This window comes from Rana temporaria, chromosome 3 (genome assembly GCF_905171775.1).
Source record: "Rana temporaria chromosome 3, aRanTem1.1, whole genome shotgun sequence".
Classification (NCBI taxonomy): Eukaryota; Metazoa; Chordata; class Amphibia; order Anura; family Ranidae; genus Rana; species Rana temporaria.
In genome coordinates this window covers 58,932,086-58,948,918 of record NC_053491.1, presented here as the reverse complement: position 1 = coordinate 58,948,918, position 16,833 = coordinate 58,932,086, and the positions used below count along the sequence as shown (strand labels likewise).

Here is a 16,833-nt window from a genome sequence, read left to right as displayed (position 1 = left end):
TCTAACCTCAATCTTAAGGTCCAGGTAATGAACATCAGTCTGGCTGGCCTCATATTTCAATTGTATCCCTCTATCGTTAGAATTGAGGGACACTATGAAGTCAGACAGATCCTGGTGTTCCCCGGCCCATAGGAGGAGGATGTCATCAATATATCTAGCCCAAAGGACCAGTTGGGGTATATCCCTTGAGTGGATGACATCCTCCTCCCATTTGGCCATAAACAAGTTCGCCAGGCTGGGGGCATATTTGGCCCCCATGGCAACCCCTGTGTCTTGTCTATAAAAGTTGTCATTGAACCAAAAATAATTTGATGCTGCTGCAAACCTTAATAGGGACATTACAAAGTCCACTTGTTTGGACTGGAGCCTCGAGTCTCTCGAGAGGAAACAATGGACTGCTTCAAAACCTAATGCATGGGGGATGATCGTGTATAGGATGTGACATCTATAGTGGCCATCCAGATATTAGCTGTAGCAGAAAAACCAGACCAGACAGCTAGCTACACTGGCATTTGTGTGGCTAGCGACCGGGAACATTGTTGCTGGGTGCACTGATCTGGTGATATTGTCATTGGTTTGGCAGTGATCAAGAATACTGTTGATGGCTTACACTGATCTGATTGCACTGAAACTGGTGTGGTTGCAATCAGGAACACTGTTGCTGGCTTACACTGGTCTGGTGAAACTGGGACTGATGTGGTGGTGATCAGGAACACTGTTGCTGGCTTATTTTGGTCTGGTGACACTTTTATTGGTGTGGTGGTGATCAGGGAAACTGTCACTAGCTATGCTTGTCTGGTGACATTGTAGTGCTATGGCTACTGATCAGAGACAATGGCTGGCAGTATGCTGGATCTAATGGCAGAAAGTTGATTTTTGGGTGAACCTCCGCTTTAATGCCACGTACACACCATCATTTTATGTGATGAAAAAAAACGACGTTTTTAAAAACGTCAATTAAAATGACCGTGTGTGGGGAAAACGTCTTCTGAAAAACGACAACATTTTTTTTAAGCATGCTTCAATTTTTGGTGTCGTTTTTGAAAACGTCATTTTTTGTGTCATTAAAAATCATAGTGTGTGGGCAAAGCGATGTTTAAAACGACGTTTTTAAACCCGCGCATGCTCAGAAGCAAGTTATGAAGCTAGCTTCAATGGAAAAGAGTGCTGAACGTAACTGCGCTTTTCTAGAGCATTTTGAAAAAACGATGGTGTGTAGGCAACGTCGTTTTTGAAAATGAAGTTTCAAAAACGTTGTTTTACAGTATTTCATGATTTAAAACGTTGTTTTATTTCATCACAAAAAACGATCGTGTGTTCGCGGCATCAGACAGTGATCAGACTTCTGAGGCAACTTCCATTGAAATCAATGGGTACAAGTTGCCTAGAAGTCGGATTGAAGTAGTACAGGAACCTTTTCTGATGTCTGAGTGACTTCAGTAGTGTGTATTAAGAGGGCTCCATTCACTTCCATTGATTTTCTCAACCACGCGACTTGGGACGACTTCAAGTCGGATCCCAGGTCGCCCCTGTGTGAACCGGCTCTAATACCTGGACGTCATTGATTGGTTACTATGCACAGCTGCACCAGATTCTGAGTGCACTCGTCTTTGTAAATCTCTCCCAGTGTCGTCAGAGCAGCCAGCCATTGTACATGATCACTAGCCACAGAAGTACAATGTCACTATTGTAATACTGCTCTGTTGACAGTGATGTTTTTATGTTTGCATACTGAGTGTTTACTACAATGTCAAATGCTGTAGTAAACACTCTTGAGTAGATTGACATACAATGCCGCAACTTTGCAGCGGCGTAGCTTAAGGAATTTAAGCTACGCCGCCGTAAGTTAGCGAGGCAAGTACATGATTCACAATGTACTTGCCTGCTAAGTTACGGCGGCGTAGCCTAAATCGACGGGCGTAAGGGTGCCTAATTCAAATGTATTTGAGGGGGGCGTGTTTTATGTTAATGGAGCTTGACCTTACGTTTTTTGCGTTTTCTCAACTGCGCATGCGCCGGGCGCCTACATTTCCCAGTGTGCATTGCGGCTAAGTACACCGCACGGGCCTATTGATTTCGACATGGACGTAAACGACGTAAATCCCTATTCACGGACGACTTGCGCAAACGACGTAAAAATTTCGAATTTTGACGCAGGAACGGCGGCCATACTTAACATTGGCTAGGCCAACTAGGGCCTAGCTCTAACTTTATGCGGCGTATCTCTTACGTAAATGGCGTAAATGTACTGCGGCGGCCGGGCGTACGTTCGTGAATCGGCGTATCTACAGATTTGCATATTCTACGCCAACCGCAATGGAAGCGCCACCTAGCGGCCAGCTGAAATATTGCAATCTAAGATAGGACGGCGCAAGCCGTCGTATCTTAGATAGGTTTAAGCGTATCTCTGTTTGAGAATACACTTAAACCTAGGTCGGCGTAGATTCAGAGTTAGGTCGGCGTATCTACTGATACGCCGACTTAACTCTTTATGAATCTACCTATCTGTTTCCTCTGATAGCTAATCACTGTGAGAGTAAGGCCTTTTACACACAGTCGGACTGTCCGATGAAAACGGTCCGCTGGACCGTTTTCATCGGACATGTCCGCTGCCGGATTTTGGTCTGATGTGTGTACACACCATCAGACCAAAATCCCCGCGGACAGCGAACGCGGTGACGTGGCCGCGACGATGTGCACGACCCTGGAAGGTCAATGCTTCCGCACATGCGTCGAATCATTTCGACGCATGCGAGGAATTTCGGCCAAGCGGACATGTCCGATGGACATGGTTCCAGCGGACATGTTTCATAGCATGCTAAGAAACATTTGTCCGCTGGAAACCTGTCCGCTAGGCCGGGAATCCGGTCCGGTCGGCCGTACATGTCCGCGAAAACTGGTCCGCGGACCAGTTTCAGCAAACATGTTCGGTCGTGTGTACGAGGCCTTAACAGTTCAATGCCTGTGTTCGGTCAGATTAGGTGACCCGTCAGAATTGGTAGCAGAAGAAAAAAAATTCGCTGCCATCTTGCTACACCCCCCATTCCACCACAGTAAAGCTACACTGAGAAGGGGGCAAGCAAACATCTTGTTACACCCATCGGAGTTTTGCATTTTACACTTTTTTTAACAGTAGACTGAGTTGATATAGTGAAATACAGTACTTAAAACTCTGTGTATATGTTTACATGTTGAATTTTAAAAGTAGAGAACTTCTGTCCGATTAGCAAGCCTGTGAGATGAGCAGGCTTGCCGCTGCTTTTAAAATTCAACATGTAAACAGTCACACAGAGTTTTAAGTACTGTATTTCACTATATCAACTCAGTCTACTGTGTAAAATGCTAAACTCCGATGGGTGTAACAAGATGTCCGCTTGCCCTCTTCTTCGCCATAGTTACTATGGTAGAGTGTGAGGTGTAGCAAGATGGCGGTATCAAAACGTCACCTGTTACCAATTGTGACGGGTCGCCATATCTGACAGAACACCTGCACCATGCAGCCTTTGTTTACACATGGTTTACATGATAACTGCAATTGTCAGTTAAAGTAACACAGCGTCACATTGCAAAAATTGGTCTGGTCATGAAGGGGGGTAAATCTTCCGGAGGGCAAGTGGCTGAAGGCCCATCTAATGGTGGCCATACACAGTGTAATGTATGAATGGGAGTTAGGGACCTTAGATTGTAAGCTCCTGAGGGCAGGGACTTGTGAATGTACAATGTGTAAAGTGCTGTGGGAATTGAGTGCGCTATATAAATAAATAAATAATAACACGGAAGGATCGATGTCGGTGATGATGAAACTGATGTATCGGACATCACATGAGCAAGACACAAATGTGATGGCCTATTGATGATCACCAGACAGCGATGGTTTCCATTCACCCAAGTAGATGGGTCGTGATGGAAGACGATTGATCGGACCAGGCTGGGAAATGGTGGGCTTGTTGTACCCCTTACATATAGATTGATTGCAAGCAATTCACACGGGTTTGAAACATGCATCAGTCTACTCTGTACAAATGATTTATTGTTGTCAAAATCGATCAATTTGGGTCGTTCAAAACCATCATTATCTGTTGTTCAACACTTGTGCTTGATCAATGTCTGTTTCAATTGTTTTGTCCAATCAGGCATGGATCGTTCAGTTTTATCACACTGTGTATGGCCACTATCAATCAGATTCCATAGTGTATGGTCCGCAGTGGACTGACAGAGCTCCTCTCATTTCCTGCACACAGTGTGATCAGGACAGGGACACTCCTCCTGGTCCTCATCTCACTGATCGCTCATAGAAGATCGTGCTGTGTGTGTACACCACCGATCAGGAGATCTCAGCACAGGAGGTGTGTGCTCTGCTCGGTCACTCGTCTCCTTCCACGTCTCTCCTCTGTCAGGATATCCGCGGATGTACCCGGAAGAGGAGAGCACCGAGCAGACATGGCGGACAGCGACCCTCCCCCCTCCATCCCGGTCCCCGCACAGGACAGGTCAGTCAGCACCGACACACCATTGTCCTTCTATGGAGCGCGCTGTGTGTATTGTATGTATGGGGAGGAGAGGACCACTGCCTGTCTTTGGCTGCCTGGGACTTGTAGTTCTTCAATGACTCTAAGTCCTGGGATGTATGTCTGGGGCTCTATGAGGTGATGGCTCTGCTGGCGACACCATGCGAGTTCAAGTTTAAAAGTCACATGACCAATATGAGAGGGGGGGTCCATGTCACACTATGAGGGGTCCCTGTCACATGACCAGCATGAGGGGACTCAGTCACACTATAGGGGTCCCTGTCACACTAATGGGGTCCCTGTCACATGGCCAGTATGAGGGGACTCAGTCACACTGTAGGGGTCCCTGTCACACTATGAGGGGGTCCCTGTCACATGACCAGTATATGGGGTCCCTGTCACTTGGCCAGTATAAGGGGACCCAGTCACACTATAGGGGTCCCTGTCACACTATGAGGGGGTCCCTGTCACATGACCAGTATGAGGGGACTCAGTCACACTGTAGGGGTCCCTGTCACACTATGAGGGGGTCCCTGTCACATGACCAGTATATGGGGTCCCTGTCACTTGGCCAGTATAAGGGGACCCAGTCACACTATAGGGGTCCCTGTCACACTATGAGGGGGTCCCTGTCACATGACCAGTATGAGGGGACTCAGTCACACTATGAGGGGGTCCCTGTCACACTATGAGGGGGTCCCTGTCACATGACCAGTATGGGGTTCCCTGTCACATGACCAGTATAGGGGGTCCCTGTCACATGACCAGTATGGAGGTCCCTGTCACATGACCAGTATAGGGGGTCCCTGTCACATGACCAGTATGGAGGTCCCTGTCGAATGACCAGTATGGGGGACCCAGTCACACTATAGGGATCCCTGTCACACTATGAGGGCTCCCTGTCATATGACCAGTATGAGGGGTCCCTGTGAATGACCAGTATGAGTGGACCCTGTCACACTATGAGGGGTCCCTGTCACATGGCCAGTATGAGGAGCCCCTCTCACATGACCAGTATGGGGGTTCCCTGTCACATGACCAGTATTTGGAGGACCCAGTCACACGATGAGGGGTCCCTGTCACATGACTAGTATGAGGGGGACCCAGTCACACTATAGGGGTCCCTGTCACATGACTAGTAGGAGAGAATCCTGTCACATGACTAGTAGAAGAGGTCCCTGTCACATGACTAGTAGGCAGGGCCGCCATCAGGGGGGTACAGGCAGTACACCTGTAAGGGGCCCGCATGGCAACCCCCTTTTTTTTATAAAAAAACATTTTTTTTTTATAATATATTATTTCTTTTTTTTTCTTTTTAGTTATTTTATTTATATATATATATGTTTATAAATATATATATATATATAATTATTAAAGGGCTCAGAGGTCCCCAGGGCCCCATGTGGCAAACCCCCCCCTTTTTTTATAAATGTTTATTTTTGTTTATATATATATATATATATATATATATATATATATATATATATATATATATATATTAAAGGGTCCAGAGGTCCACAGGGCCCTGGATGGAAACTCCCCCTTTTTTTTTATAAATGTTTTTTTTTTATATATATTTGTTTTTATTTATTTTTTATTAATTTCAGGCTGCAGCACCCCCCCCCCCCCCCCGGTTCTCTGCTCCAGGGGGCCCATGCCTGAAGCTGTGTAAGGGGCCCCATAATTCCTGACATAATTCCATGACATGACTAGTAGGAGAGGATCCTGTCACATGACTAATATGAGGGGACACTGTCACATGACTAGTAGGGAAGGACACTGTCACATGACTAGTAGGGAAGGACACTGTCACATGACTAGTAGGAGAGGATCCTGTCACATGACTAGTAGGAGAGGATCCTGTCACATGACTAATATGAGGGGACACTGTCACATGACTAGTAGGGAAGGACACTGTCACATGACTAGTAGGAGAGGATCCTGTCACATGACTAGTAGGAGAGGATCCTGTCACATGACTAGTAGGAGAGGATCCTGTCACATGACTAGTAGGGGAGCACACTGTCACATGACTAGTAGGAGAGGATCCTGTCACGTGACTAGTAGGAGAGGATCCTGTCACGTGACTAGTAGGGTAGGACCCATACCTGCCAACCATCCCTGATTTGCCGGAACTGTCCCGGCTCAGTCCTGGATTGCCCGAGGGGTGTCTAGGTTGCTGCACACAGCAGGCAATACTGTGTATAACAGCAGCCAGCCAGCATCTCTCCTCGCTGGTCCGGCTGCCTCTGACACACACACACATGCACTTTGCAGAGTGGAGCGCACTGAACCCGCCCCTCCTCCTCCTGCTGTGATTGTTTGTTTTTTGTACAGAGGAGGAGGTGGGGAGCATCCACTCCAGTCTGCTGGAAGGGCGATCTGTCACTGTGTAAGTGACGCTTGCAGAGAAGAGGCCCCATGTCCATGACAGAAAGTTCTGATCGCTGGACTCAAGAAGAGATCTTAATGAGGTCCCATGTGACCGGGGGGGGGGGGGCAGTCATTACGGAGAGTAAAGGGGAATAGACTGGGGGGGGATTTTTATACCCTGGTTCTCCGTCCTGCTGACCCCTGTTCCTTCGTCCTGGCCCCTGTACCCTGTCCTACTGACCTCTGGTCCTCTGTCCTGCTGACCACTGTACCCTGCTCTACTGACCCCTGTTCCTTCATCCTGCTTACCCCTGTACCCCGCCCTACTGACCCCCTTTCCCCATCCTGCTCACACCTTTACCCTGCTGTATTGACCCTCTGTCCTGACCCCTGTATCCTGCTCTACTGACCCCTGGTCCTCCATCCTGAAGACCCCTGTACCCTGCCCTACTGACCCCTTTCCTCCGTCCTGATCCCTGTACCCTGCTCTACTGACCCCTGGTCCTCCGTCCTGATGACTCCTGTACCCTGCTCTACTGACCCCCTTCCTCCGTCCTGCTCACCCCTGTACCCTGCTGTATTGAACCACAGTCCTCCATCCTGCTGACCCCTGTACCCTGCTCTACTAACCCAGTCTTCTGTCCTGCTCTCCCCTGTACCCTGCCCTACTGAACCCCTTTTCTGAACCCCTTTTCTTTCATCCTGCTCACCCCTGTACCCTGCTGTACTGACCCTATCTTTTGTCCTGCTGACCCCTGTACCCTGCCCTACTGACCCCTGGTGTTCTGTCCTGACTCCCCCTGTCTTCCACCCTAGTAACTCCCTGTCTTCCATCCTGCTGACCCCTTTACACTGCCCTACTGACTCCCTATCCTCTGCCCTTGTGATGCCTCTTCTCTGCCCTGCAGACCCTTCTCCTCTGCCATTCCTGTCCACCACACTCCTTAAGCCCCTGTAACTAGTAGGAGATGACTGTCTCATAACTAGTAGGAGAGGACCCTGTCATATGACTAGTAGGTTAGAACCCTGTCATATGACTAGTAGGAGAGGATCCTGTCACGTGACTAGTAGGAGAGGGCCCTGTCACGTGACTAGTAGGAGAGGGTCCTTTCACATGACTAGTAGGAGAGGGCCCTGTCACATGACTAGTAGGAGAGGACCCTGCCACATGACTAGTAGGAGAGGACCCTGCCACATGACTAGTAGGTGAGGATCCTGTCACATGACTAGTAGGAGAGGACCCTGCCACATGACTAGTAGGAGAGGACCCTGCCACATGACTAGTAGGAGAGGACCCTGTCACATGACTAATAGGGAAGGATCCTGTCACATGACTAGTAGGAGAGGATCCTGTCACGTGACTAGTAGGAGAGGATCCTGTCACGTGACTAGTAGGAGAGGATCCTGTCACGTGACTAGTAGGAGAGGACCCTGTCACGTGACTAGTAGGAGAGGACCCTGTCACGTGACTAGTAGGAGAGGACCCTGTCACGTGACTAGTAGGAGAGGACCCTGTCACGTGACTAGTAGGAGAGGACCCTGTCACGTGACTAGTAGGAGAGGATCCTGTCACATGACTAGTAGGAGAGGATCCTGTCACATGACTAGTAGGAGAGGATCCTGTCACATGACTAGTAGGAGAGGATCCTGTCACATGACTAGTAGGAGAGGATCCTGTCACATGACTAGTAGGAGAGGACCCTGCCACATGACTAGTAGGAGAGGATCCTGTCAAATGACTATCACATGACTAGTAGGAGAGGACCCTGTCACATGACTAGTAGGAGAGGACCCTGTCACATGACTAGTAGGAGAGGACCCTGTCACGTGACTAGTAGGAGAGGACCCTGTCACGTGACTAGTAGGAGAGGGCCCTGTCACGTGACTAGTAGGAGAGGGCCCTGTCACGTGACTAGTAGGAGAGGACCCTGTCACATGACTAGTAGGAGAGGATCTGTCACATGACTAGTAGGAGAGGATCTTAACACATGACTAGTAGGAGAAGATCCTGTCACACGACTAGTAGAAGATCCTGTCACATGACTAGTAGGAGAGGATCCTGTCACATGACTAGTAGGAAAGGATCCTGTCACATGACTAGTAGGAGAGGATCCTGTCACATGACTAGTAGGAGAATTTCCTGTCACGCAACTAGTAGAAGATCCTGTCGCATGACTAGTAGGAGAGGATCCTGTCACGTGACTAGTAGGAGAGGGTCCTCTCACATGACTAGTAGGAGAGGATCCTGTCACATGACTAGTAGGAGAGGATCTTGTCACATGACTAGTAGGAGAGGATCTTGTCACATGACTAGTAGGAGAGAGTCCTTTCACATGACTAGTAGGAGAGGATCCTGTCACATGACTAGTAGGAGAGGACCCTGTCACATGACTAGTAGGAGAGGATCCTGTCACATGACTAGTAGGAGAGGATCCTGTCACATGACTAGTAGGAGAGGATCCTGTCACGCAACTAGTAGAAGATCCTGTCACATGACTAGTAGGAGAGGATCTTGTCACATGACTAGTAGGAGAGGATCCTGTCACATGACTAGTAGAAGAAGATCCTGTCACATGACTAGTAGGAGAGGATCTTGTCACATGACTAGTAGGAGAGGACCCTGTCACATGACTAATAGGGAAGGATCCTGTCACATGACTAGTAGGAGAGGATCCTGTCACATGACTAGTAGGAGATCCTGTCACATGACTAGTAGGAGAACATCCTGTCACATGACTAGTAGAAGATCCTGTCACATGACTAGTAGGAGAACATCCTGTCACATGACTAGTAGAAGATCCTGTCACATGACTAGTAGGAGAACATCCTGTCACATGACTAGTAGAAAATCCTGTCACATGACTAGTAGGAGAGAGCCCTGTCACATGACAAGTTTGAGACGCTCCTGTGTTCCAGGAGATATTACACAAGAGTTTTCTTCAGCTTTGTTGGTTATGATGAATCTCTGCAGCCTGGAGTGCTCTTCTCCTTTTTGAAAAGTAACTGTAAGCCCAATCCACAGCCAAAAACATTTTTTTACATTTTAGACACAGTGAGGAATGAATAGAACTTGTGTCATAATTTTATTTTCAGTATGTGACCACAAACAGGAAGGGAAGCCTTGCAGCTTCACAGCTGGTTTCCTACTGCTGCCACACTGCGCCTTGTAAATGGTCCCATACTCTTCTGGGACCTGTTATGTGTCCCAGAAGACTGCAGGGGAAGAAGGGGGGGGCTTCTGGCTCAGATCGCTGCAGTGACCTGAGCCAGAGGTGGCAGCGGTGACCTGTCAAAACTATGTACCCGCTCCAACCCAAAAAGTGCCAAATGTGGCAGTGGAGGGGGGAGGGAAACTAGCAAAACTTTCCATTTCGGGCGAGGTTCTGCTTTAAGCCTACGTTCACACTAGACACTGCCACTGAACACAGCAACACTCTGTGCTATGGCCGCATACAAACTTGTTGATTAGCTGCGGGCAGAACTCTGGGGAAATGCCAACCCTGGACACACACTGTGTGCTGCACAGCATACTAGCTCATTATGTGTCACTTACCTGAGATCGAAGCCCCCGAAGTCCGCCTCGATCCCGTCCACCGCCGCCGCCATTTCCCCTCGACTCTATTTCCTGTTATCGCCGCTCCGGCGCTGTGATTGGCCGGAGTGGCGATGACGTCACTCCCGGGCATGCGCGAAAACATGGTATTAACCCAGTTAATGGCATTCACGAAAATGGCACCGCTCACTGCACCTGCGCCGTTGTCTACGGCGTGCATGCACCGTAGACAGTGCTGCCCGTTTTTGTGAAAATATCTCCTTAACCGTGTGGGTTAGGGAGATATTTCTTGCACCTACAGGTAAGCCTTAGTCCCCTTTCACACTTATACGACTTGTCTCACGATTTTGGACTACAAAATCGTATGACAAGTCATTCTCCATTATTTTCAATGACTACCATTCATACTGGCACGACTTTAAGTTGTGCCTACTTCAGAGTAGTCCTTGCACTACTTTGGTCCGATTTTGATGCCACTTACACAGGCATTCATTGAAATCGCGGCAAAATCGCGCGACTTTTAAGTCGTACAAGTGTGAAAGGGGGCTTAATCTAGGCTTACCTGTAGGTTCAAGTTACAAGAGTGGGTTTACAACCACTTTAAGGGCCAGTCCACACCAGTGTAGTTTTTTTTCTGCATCAAAAATGCATGGACAGTAGATTATATGGGTTTCTAATGTTATAGTTCACACCAGTGCAGCCAGATTCCAGTACAGAAAAAAAAAAAAAACGTAGAACATGATGCATTTTTTTCCGGCACAGAACCGTATAGAAAACAGCAAAACGCATCAAAAACTCATCGGAATACATCACATGAAGAAAAAAAAAACTAGACAGGAAAAATGCATTGAAAACAGATCAAAAACCCACAAGCACAAACACATCTGGAGTGAAATGGCCCCTAATTAGAGATAAAAGCTTTTTTTCTCTTTTCATTTTGGATAAGGGTAAGGGAGAGTTACAACCTCTGTCAGTTTTTTTTTCCCATCTGTGTCCCATTTGGAAGATTTCCCCTCACGTCCTGTAACATAGCCAAAGCAGGAAGTGAGTCCATGATGGGTTGTCACCAGGCTTACCAAGACTGGTGTCACCTTTGGAAGATTGCGTCTCTATTCCTATTCTGGTGACAACTCAAAATTTGGGATTTTCTCACTTTCATTCTATACTGGAAAAAAACAGGAATCCCTCTCCACTCTATCCAAAACTAGGAAAAATTATGTTTTTTCCTTTAGGTATACTTTTATGTATTAAGGTACATCCTGAGTTATGTTATAGAGTTCAGAGCCTGGCCAGCCCAACTACAGTGATTGCTGAATGTATGGAAACTCTGAGATTTCAGAAGCCGTTTGCAGGAGGAAGGAATCAGGAAGTGACCTCTGTGCACTTAGAGGAGACACAGAAAATGGAATTGTGGTGGAATGCTGAGCTATGCTGAAAAAAAGGGAGATTTTTATTTTTTTTGAGCAGATAGTGACACTGGATTCTTCAAAAAGTATTTTTATTAACCACTTAAGACCTGGACCTTTAGGCAGCTAAAGGACCTGGCCAGTTTTTGCGATTCGGCACTGCGTCGCTTTAACTGACAATTGCGCGGTCGTGCGACGTGGCTCCCAAACAAAATTGGCAACCTTTTTTTGCCACAAATAGAGCTTTCTTTTGGTGGTATTTGATCACCTCTGCGGTTTTTATTTTTTGCGCTATAAATAAAAATAGAGTTTAGGCCGATACGTATTCTTCTACCTATTTTTGGTAAAAAAAATCGCAGTAAGCGTTTATCGATTGGTTTGCGCAAAATTTATAGCGTTTACAAAATAGGGGATAGTTTTATTGCAGTTTTATTTTTTTTTATTTTTTTTACTACTAATGGCGGCGATCATCGATTTTTTTCGTGACTGCGACATTATGGCGGACACTTCGGACAATTTTGACACATTTTTGGGACCATTGTAATTTTCACAGCAAAAAAATGCATTAAAAATGCATTGTTTACTGTGAAAATGACTATTGCAGTTTGGGAGTTAACCACAAGGGGGCGCTAAAGGGGTTAAGTGTGACCTCATTTGTGTTTCTAACTGTAGGGGTGTGTGGCTGTAGGTGTGACGTCATTGATTGTGTTTCCCTATAAAAGGGAACACACGATCAATGACGGCGCCACAGTGAAGAACGGGGAAGCTGTGTTTACATACAGCTCTCCCTGTTCTTCAGCTCCGGGGACCGATCGTGGGACTCCAGCGGCGATCGGGTCCGCGGGTCCCGAGGTCACGGAGCTTTGGCTGGGCACTTAAAGAGGACGTACCTGTACGTGCTTGTGCCCAGCCGTGCCATTCTGCCAACATATATGTGCAGGAGGCAGTCCTTAAGTGGTTAATAATAAATGCCAGATGTAGAAACAAAAAAAAAAAAATCCCCCCCCCACACAGTTAAAAAAACAGAACTAAATAAAAAGACGCTCAGTATACTACAGTACAGTACATTGGTCACATGTTATTAAGATTATAATAAACCTTCCTACCTCCACCTTGTTTTTCACCTGTAAAAGATGTGCTTTAATCATGTAGTTTCTTGGTGTCATTTGTTGCCCTCTATACACAACCTATAGTAGAGTAAATCTTTACATTCCTGTGTCAGGCATAAGGCTGGCTTCACACTGAAGCGTCAGCCGCGGTGACGGTATAGCCGCGCTATCTGTAGCGCGGCTATACCATCGTGTTTTCCGCGATATTCGGGCGCTAGCGGTGAGGTTTTAACCCCCGCTAGAGGCCGAAAAAGGGTTAATACCACCCGCGTTGCGGCGGTATTACCGCGGTATTACAGCGGTATTACCGCGCTTTCCCATTGATTTCAATGGGAAGGCGCGGTATAGGAGCGGTGAACACACCGCTCTTATACCGCGGTAAAGATGCGGCTAGCAGGACTTTTGGAGCGTTCCTGCTAGCGCACCGCTTCAGTGTGAAAGCCTTCGGGCTTTCACATTGAAGAGTACAGGGCATGATTTTTCATGCGGTATAGCAGCTCTATTTTTAGCGCTGTACCGCATGAAAAACGTCCCAATGTGAAAGGGGCCTAAGGCATGGCACTGTACAGGAGAGAGGTGGGAAGGGAAGAGTCACGGCTCTGCGTGTGAATGGACATGCAGAGCCACGGCTTGGGATCGAGCCTGCTTGGGTGCCCCAATCGTGAGCTGCTTGCTCTGGCAGCACTTGGCAGTAGGGAGGGGCCAGGAGTGTTGGCGGGGGACCCGAAAAGAGGAGGATCTGGGCTGCCCTGTGCAAAACCACTGCACAAAAAAAATTGACTTTAATATTACTTTAATGTATGACCTCTATCTGTAGTCTAAGGCCCCTTTCACATGGACATTCTGATTAGGTCTGCCGCTATCGGATCTGATCCTATCCGTGAAATCCAGACGGATGGTGACCCTACTTTCCATCTGACGGGTCGGATTGGATGAAAATGGACAGATGGTCTGTTTTCATCCAATCCCCCCCATAAAGGAGAAAGGGACTCTGACAGGTCCGTCTCAGCACAGTGAGTGGAGAAGGACCTGTCATCCGCCTGCTCAGCGGTGATCAGAATATTGTTCCTCGCTGAGCAAAGGGGAGTCCGCCGGGTGAACCGCCCGCGTGAAAGGTCTTTAAGCCTAGGTTCACATTGCTGCATGTTAGTTCAGTTGAACTCCCATGATTTCAAACCCGCAAGTCAGTCCGACTTCGGGAGCGATTTCAGAGACAGATGTCTATTTAGTAAGAGTGCAAATACATACAAATAGACTGTATAATGTAAGATGTCTATTTAAATCACCCCTGAAGTCGCCAAAAGTAGTACAGGAACTACTTTTCGGATGATGACATGCGGCAATAGCTGCCGATTTGCCATGCGATTTGCGCCAGCTGTCGTATAAATATTATGTACCAGACCTGGTTGATTATACATTATTATTTTTATTAGGGTTTTCCCGATACCAATGCTAGTATCGGTATCGGGACCGATACCAAGCATTTGCCCGAGTACTTGTACTCGGGCAAATGCTCCCGATGCTTCACCCGATACATGTACTGTCAGCGGTGATCAGTGCATGGGGAAGTTACAAGTTCCTCTTCTCTCTCTCCCACCGGCGCGCAGCTTTCCGCTGCTTTAAAATCAGCGGTGATCGGTACTTGTAACTCCCCCACACACGATCACCGCTGACTGTCCCGTGTCCGCCTCCAGCCCCCCTCCGTTTTGCTGCAGTCTCCCTTTCTTCGTGTCCCCCGCCGTGTTTCTCTCTCCCTCCGTGTATTCCCGCCGTGTATTCCCGCTGTGTATTCCTCCGTGTATTCCCGCCGTGTATCCCTCCGTGTATTCCCGCCGTGTATTCCTCCATGTATTCCCGCCGTGTAATCCCGCCGTGTATTCCTCCATGTATTCCCGCCGTGTATTCCCGCCGTGTATTCGCCGTGTTTCTCTCTCCTCCCGTGCTCCTCCTCCACCCCCTGGAACTGTCAGGATGGAGAGCGGGGTAGGAGCCGGTAAATTCGGCTCCTTACTGCTCCGAATGGACAGAGTCAGTGATCACTGACTGTCCATTCACATAACTGAAACATTGTAAACTGATTACAATGTTTCAGTTTATGAATGAAGAGAAAAAGGGAAGATGTCAGAGGTCTGTTAAGACCCCTGATATCTCACCAAAGCCCACCAACAGGGCTGAAAAAAAAATTATTATTGTAGAAAATAATAAAAAAATAAAAGAATAAACACACTGACACGGTCCCCCCCCCCCCCTTAAAAAAAAAAAGAAAGCATTATAAATAAAATAAAAAAATTGTAAAAAATTAAAAACAAATTGTTAAAGATAAAAAAAAAAAACCTACTGACACATGTGCCGCTGTCACATGAGATAAAAAAAAAAAGTATCGGTATCGGCGAGTACTTGAAAAAAGTATCGGTACTTGTACTCGGTCTTAAAAAAGTGGCATCGGGACAACCCCAATTATTATTATACAGGATTTATATAGCACCAACAGTTTGCACTTTACAACATGAGAGCAGACAGTACAGTTACAATACAATTCCATACAGGAGGGATCAGAGGGCCCTGCTCGTTAGAGCTTACAATCTAGGAGACATCAAATGGATTGTTTACAGAGGCTCTTGTTCAACACTTGGGAAATCTAAAGCACACTTCACTGTATGTGATCTAACATGTATAAATAATACTTTTTTTGAGGATATGATCTTATGCACCCGCAGTTCCAGTACCTAATTCTCTTTTTACTTAGACACATCAACACATTAATTTGAGTTAGGAGCGCCATCTAGTGGGACAATATTTAAGCACAGTTTTATGTACAGGTTACATTTAGATGAACTTTGCACACAGGGCTGTTTAAGATCAGAGTGTGTCTCTCCTCCAGGAAGGACAGGTGCAGCATCCAGCCCCACTATCAGAGTCCATGGCAGGCTGTGGCTAGATGGATCTGAACGATGTACCAAGTAGTACCTGCATTCAGGGACAGAGGCCCAGAAATCAGGTAATTTCGTTTCTGGACCTTTGTCCCTGAATTTACAGGGCCTTAGACCCCTTTCACACTGAGGAGTTTTTCAGGCGGTACAGCGCTAAAAATAGCGCCTAAATACCGCCTGAAAAACTCCTGCCCAGCCTTCTCAATGTGAAAGCGCGAGGGCTTTCACACTGAGGCGATGCGCTGGCAGGAGAGAAAAAAATCTTCTGCAAGCAGCATCTTTGGAGCGGTGAGAGGAGCGGTATGTATACCGCTCCTTCCCATTTAAAACAATGGGAAACCGCGGTAATACCGCCCGCAATGTGCCTCTGCAGAGGCGCATTGCGGGCGGTATTAACCCTTTATCGGCCGCTAGCGGGGGTTAATACCGCACCGCTAGCAGCCGAATCCTGCGGCAATTCCGACGGTATAGCGCCGCTATTTTTAGCGGCCCTATACCGCCACCACGCCTTCCGCCCCAGTGTGAAAGGGGCCTTAAATGTGAGTACTTCTTAGTACGACGTTACTTTACTGTAAAACCTTGAAACCAGGCTAGTATTCCTGTTCTTCCATTTTTTTTAAAAACGAAAGTGAAAAGATTGCAATAGAAAAAAAAAAAGTTTTGGCTTGGCATACACTTTAATGGCAAGATGTCAGCCAAACGGCTGGCTTCTGGACCAACTTCCTTACACATGGGCTGAATGTCGGCCGATTTTTATTGAACTGGCTGATGTTGTCTAACTTTAAATCCGTGTGTACTAGGCTTAAAGGTACATGTATGTAAAATCCAATATACATGCTCTTTGCCTGCATTTTAGCACTTTCAGATACAATATAAAATGCATGCTAAGTGCACCATTTTAAAATGCACTTAAATGCTCATAAAAATATGTATGTGTACAGGCCGAGATGTGTC

The 16,833-nt window shown here is 47.1% G+C and overlaps 1 protein-coding gene across 1 annotated transcript in view; it reads left to right on the top strand.

Annotated features, from left to right (window-relative positions):
- The first annotated feature begins 4,268 nt into the window (after window positions 1–4,268).
- GALK2 (galactokinase 2) overlaps window positions 4,269–16,833 on the top strand; it is a 221,623-nt gene continuing 209,058 nt past the window's right edge. Inside the window, exon 1 of the mRNA XM_040342627.1 lies at window positions 4,269–4,490. Within this exon, the coding sequence (XP_040198561.1) occupies window positions 4,441–4,490 (50 nt within the window). The 5' untranslated portion in view covers window positions 4,269–4,440. The remainder of the gene's footprint in view (window positions 4,491–16,833) is intronic.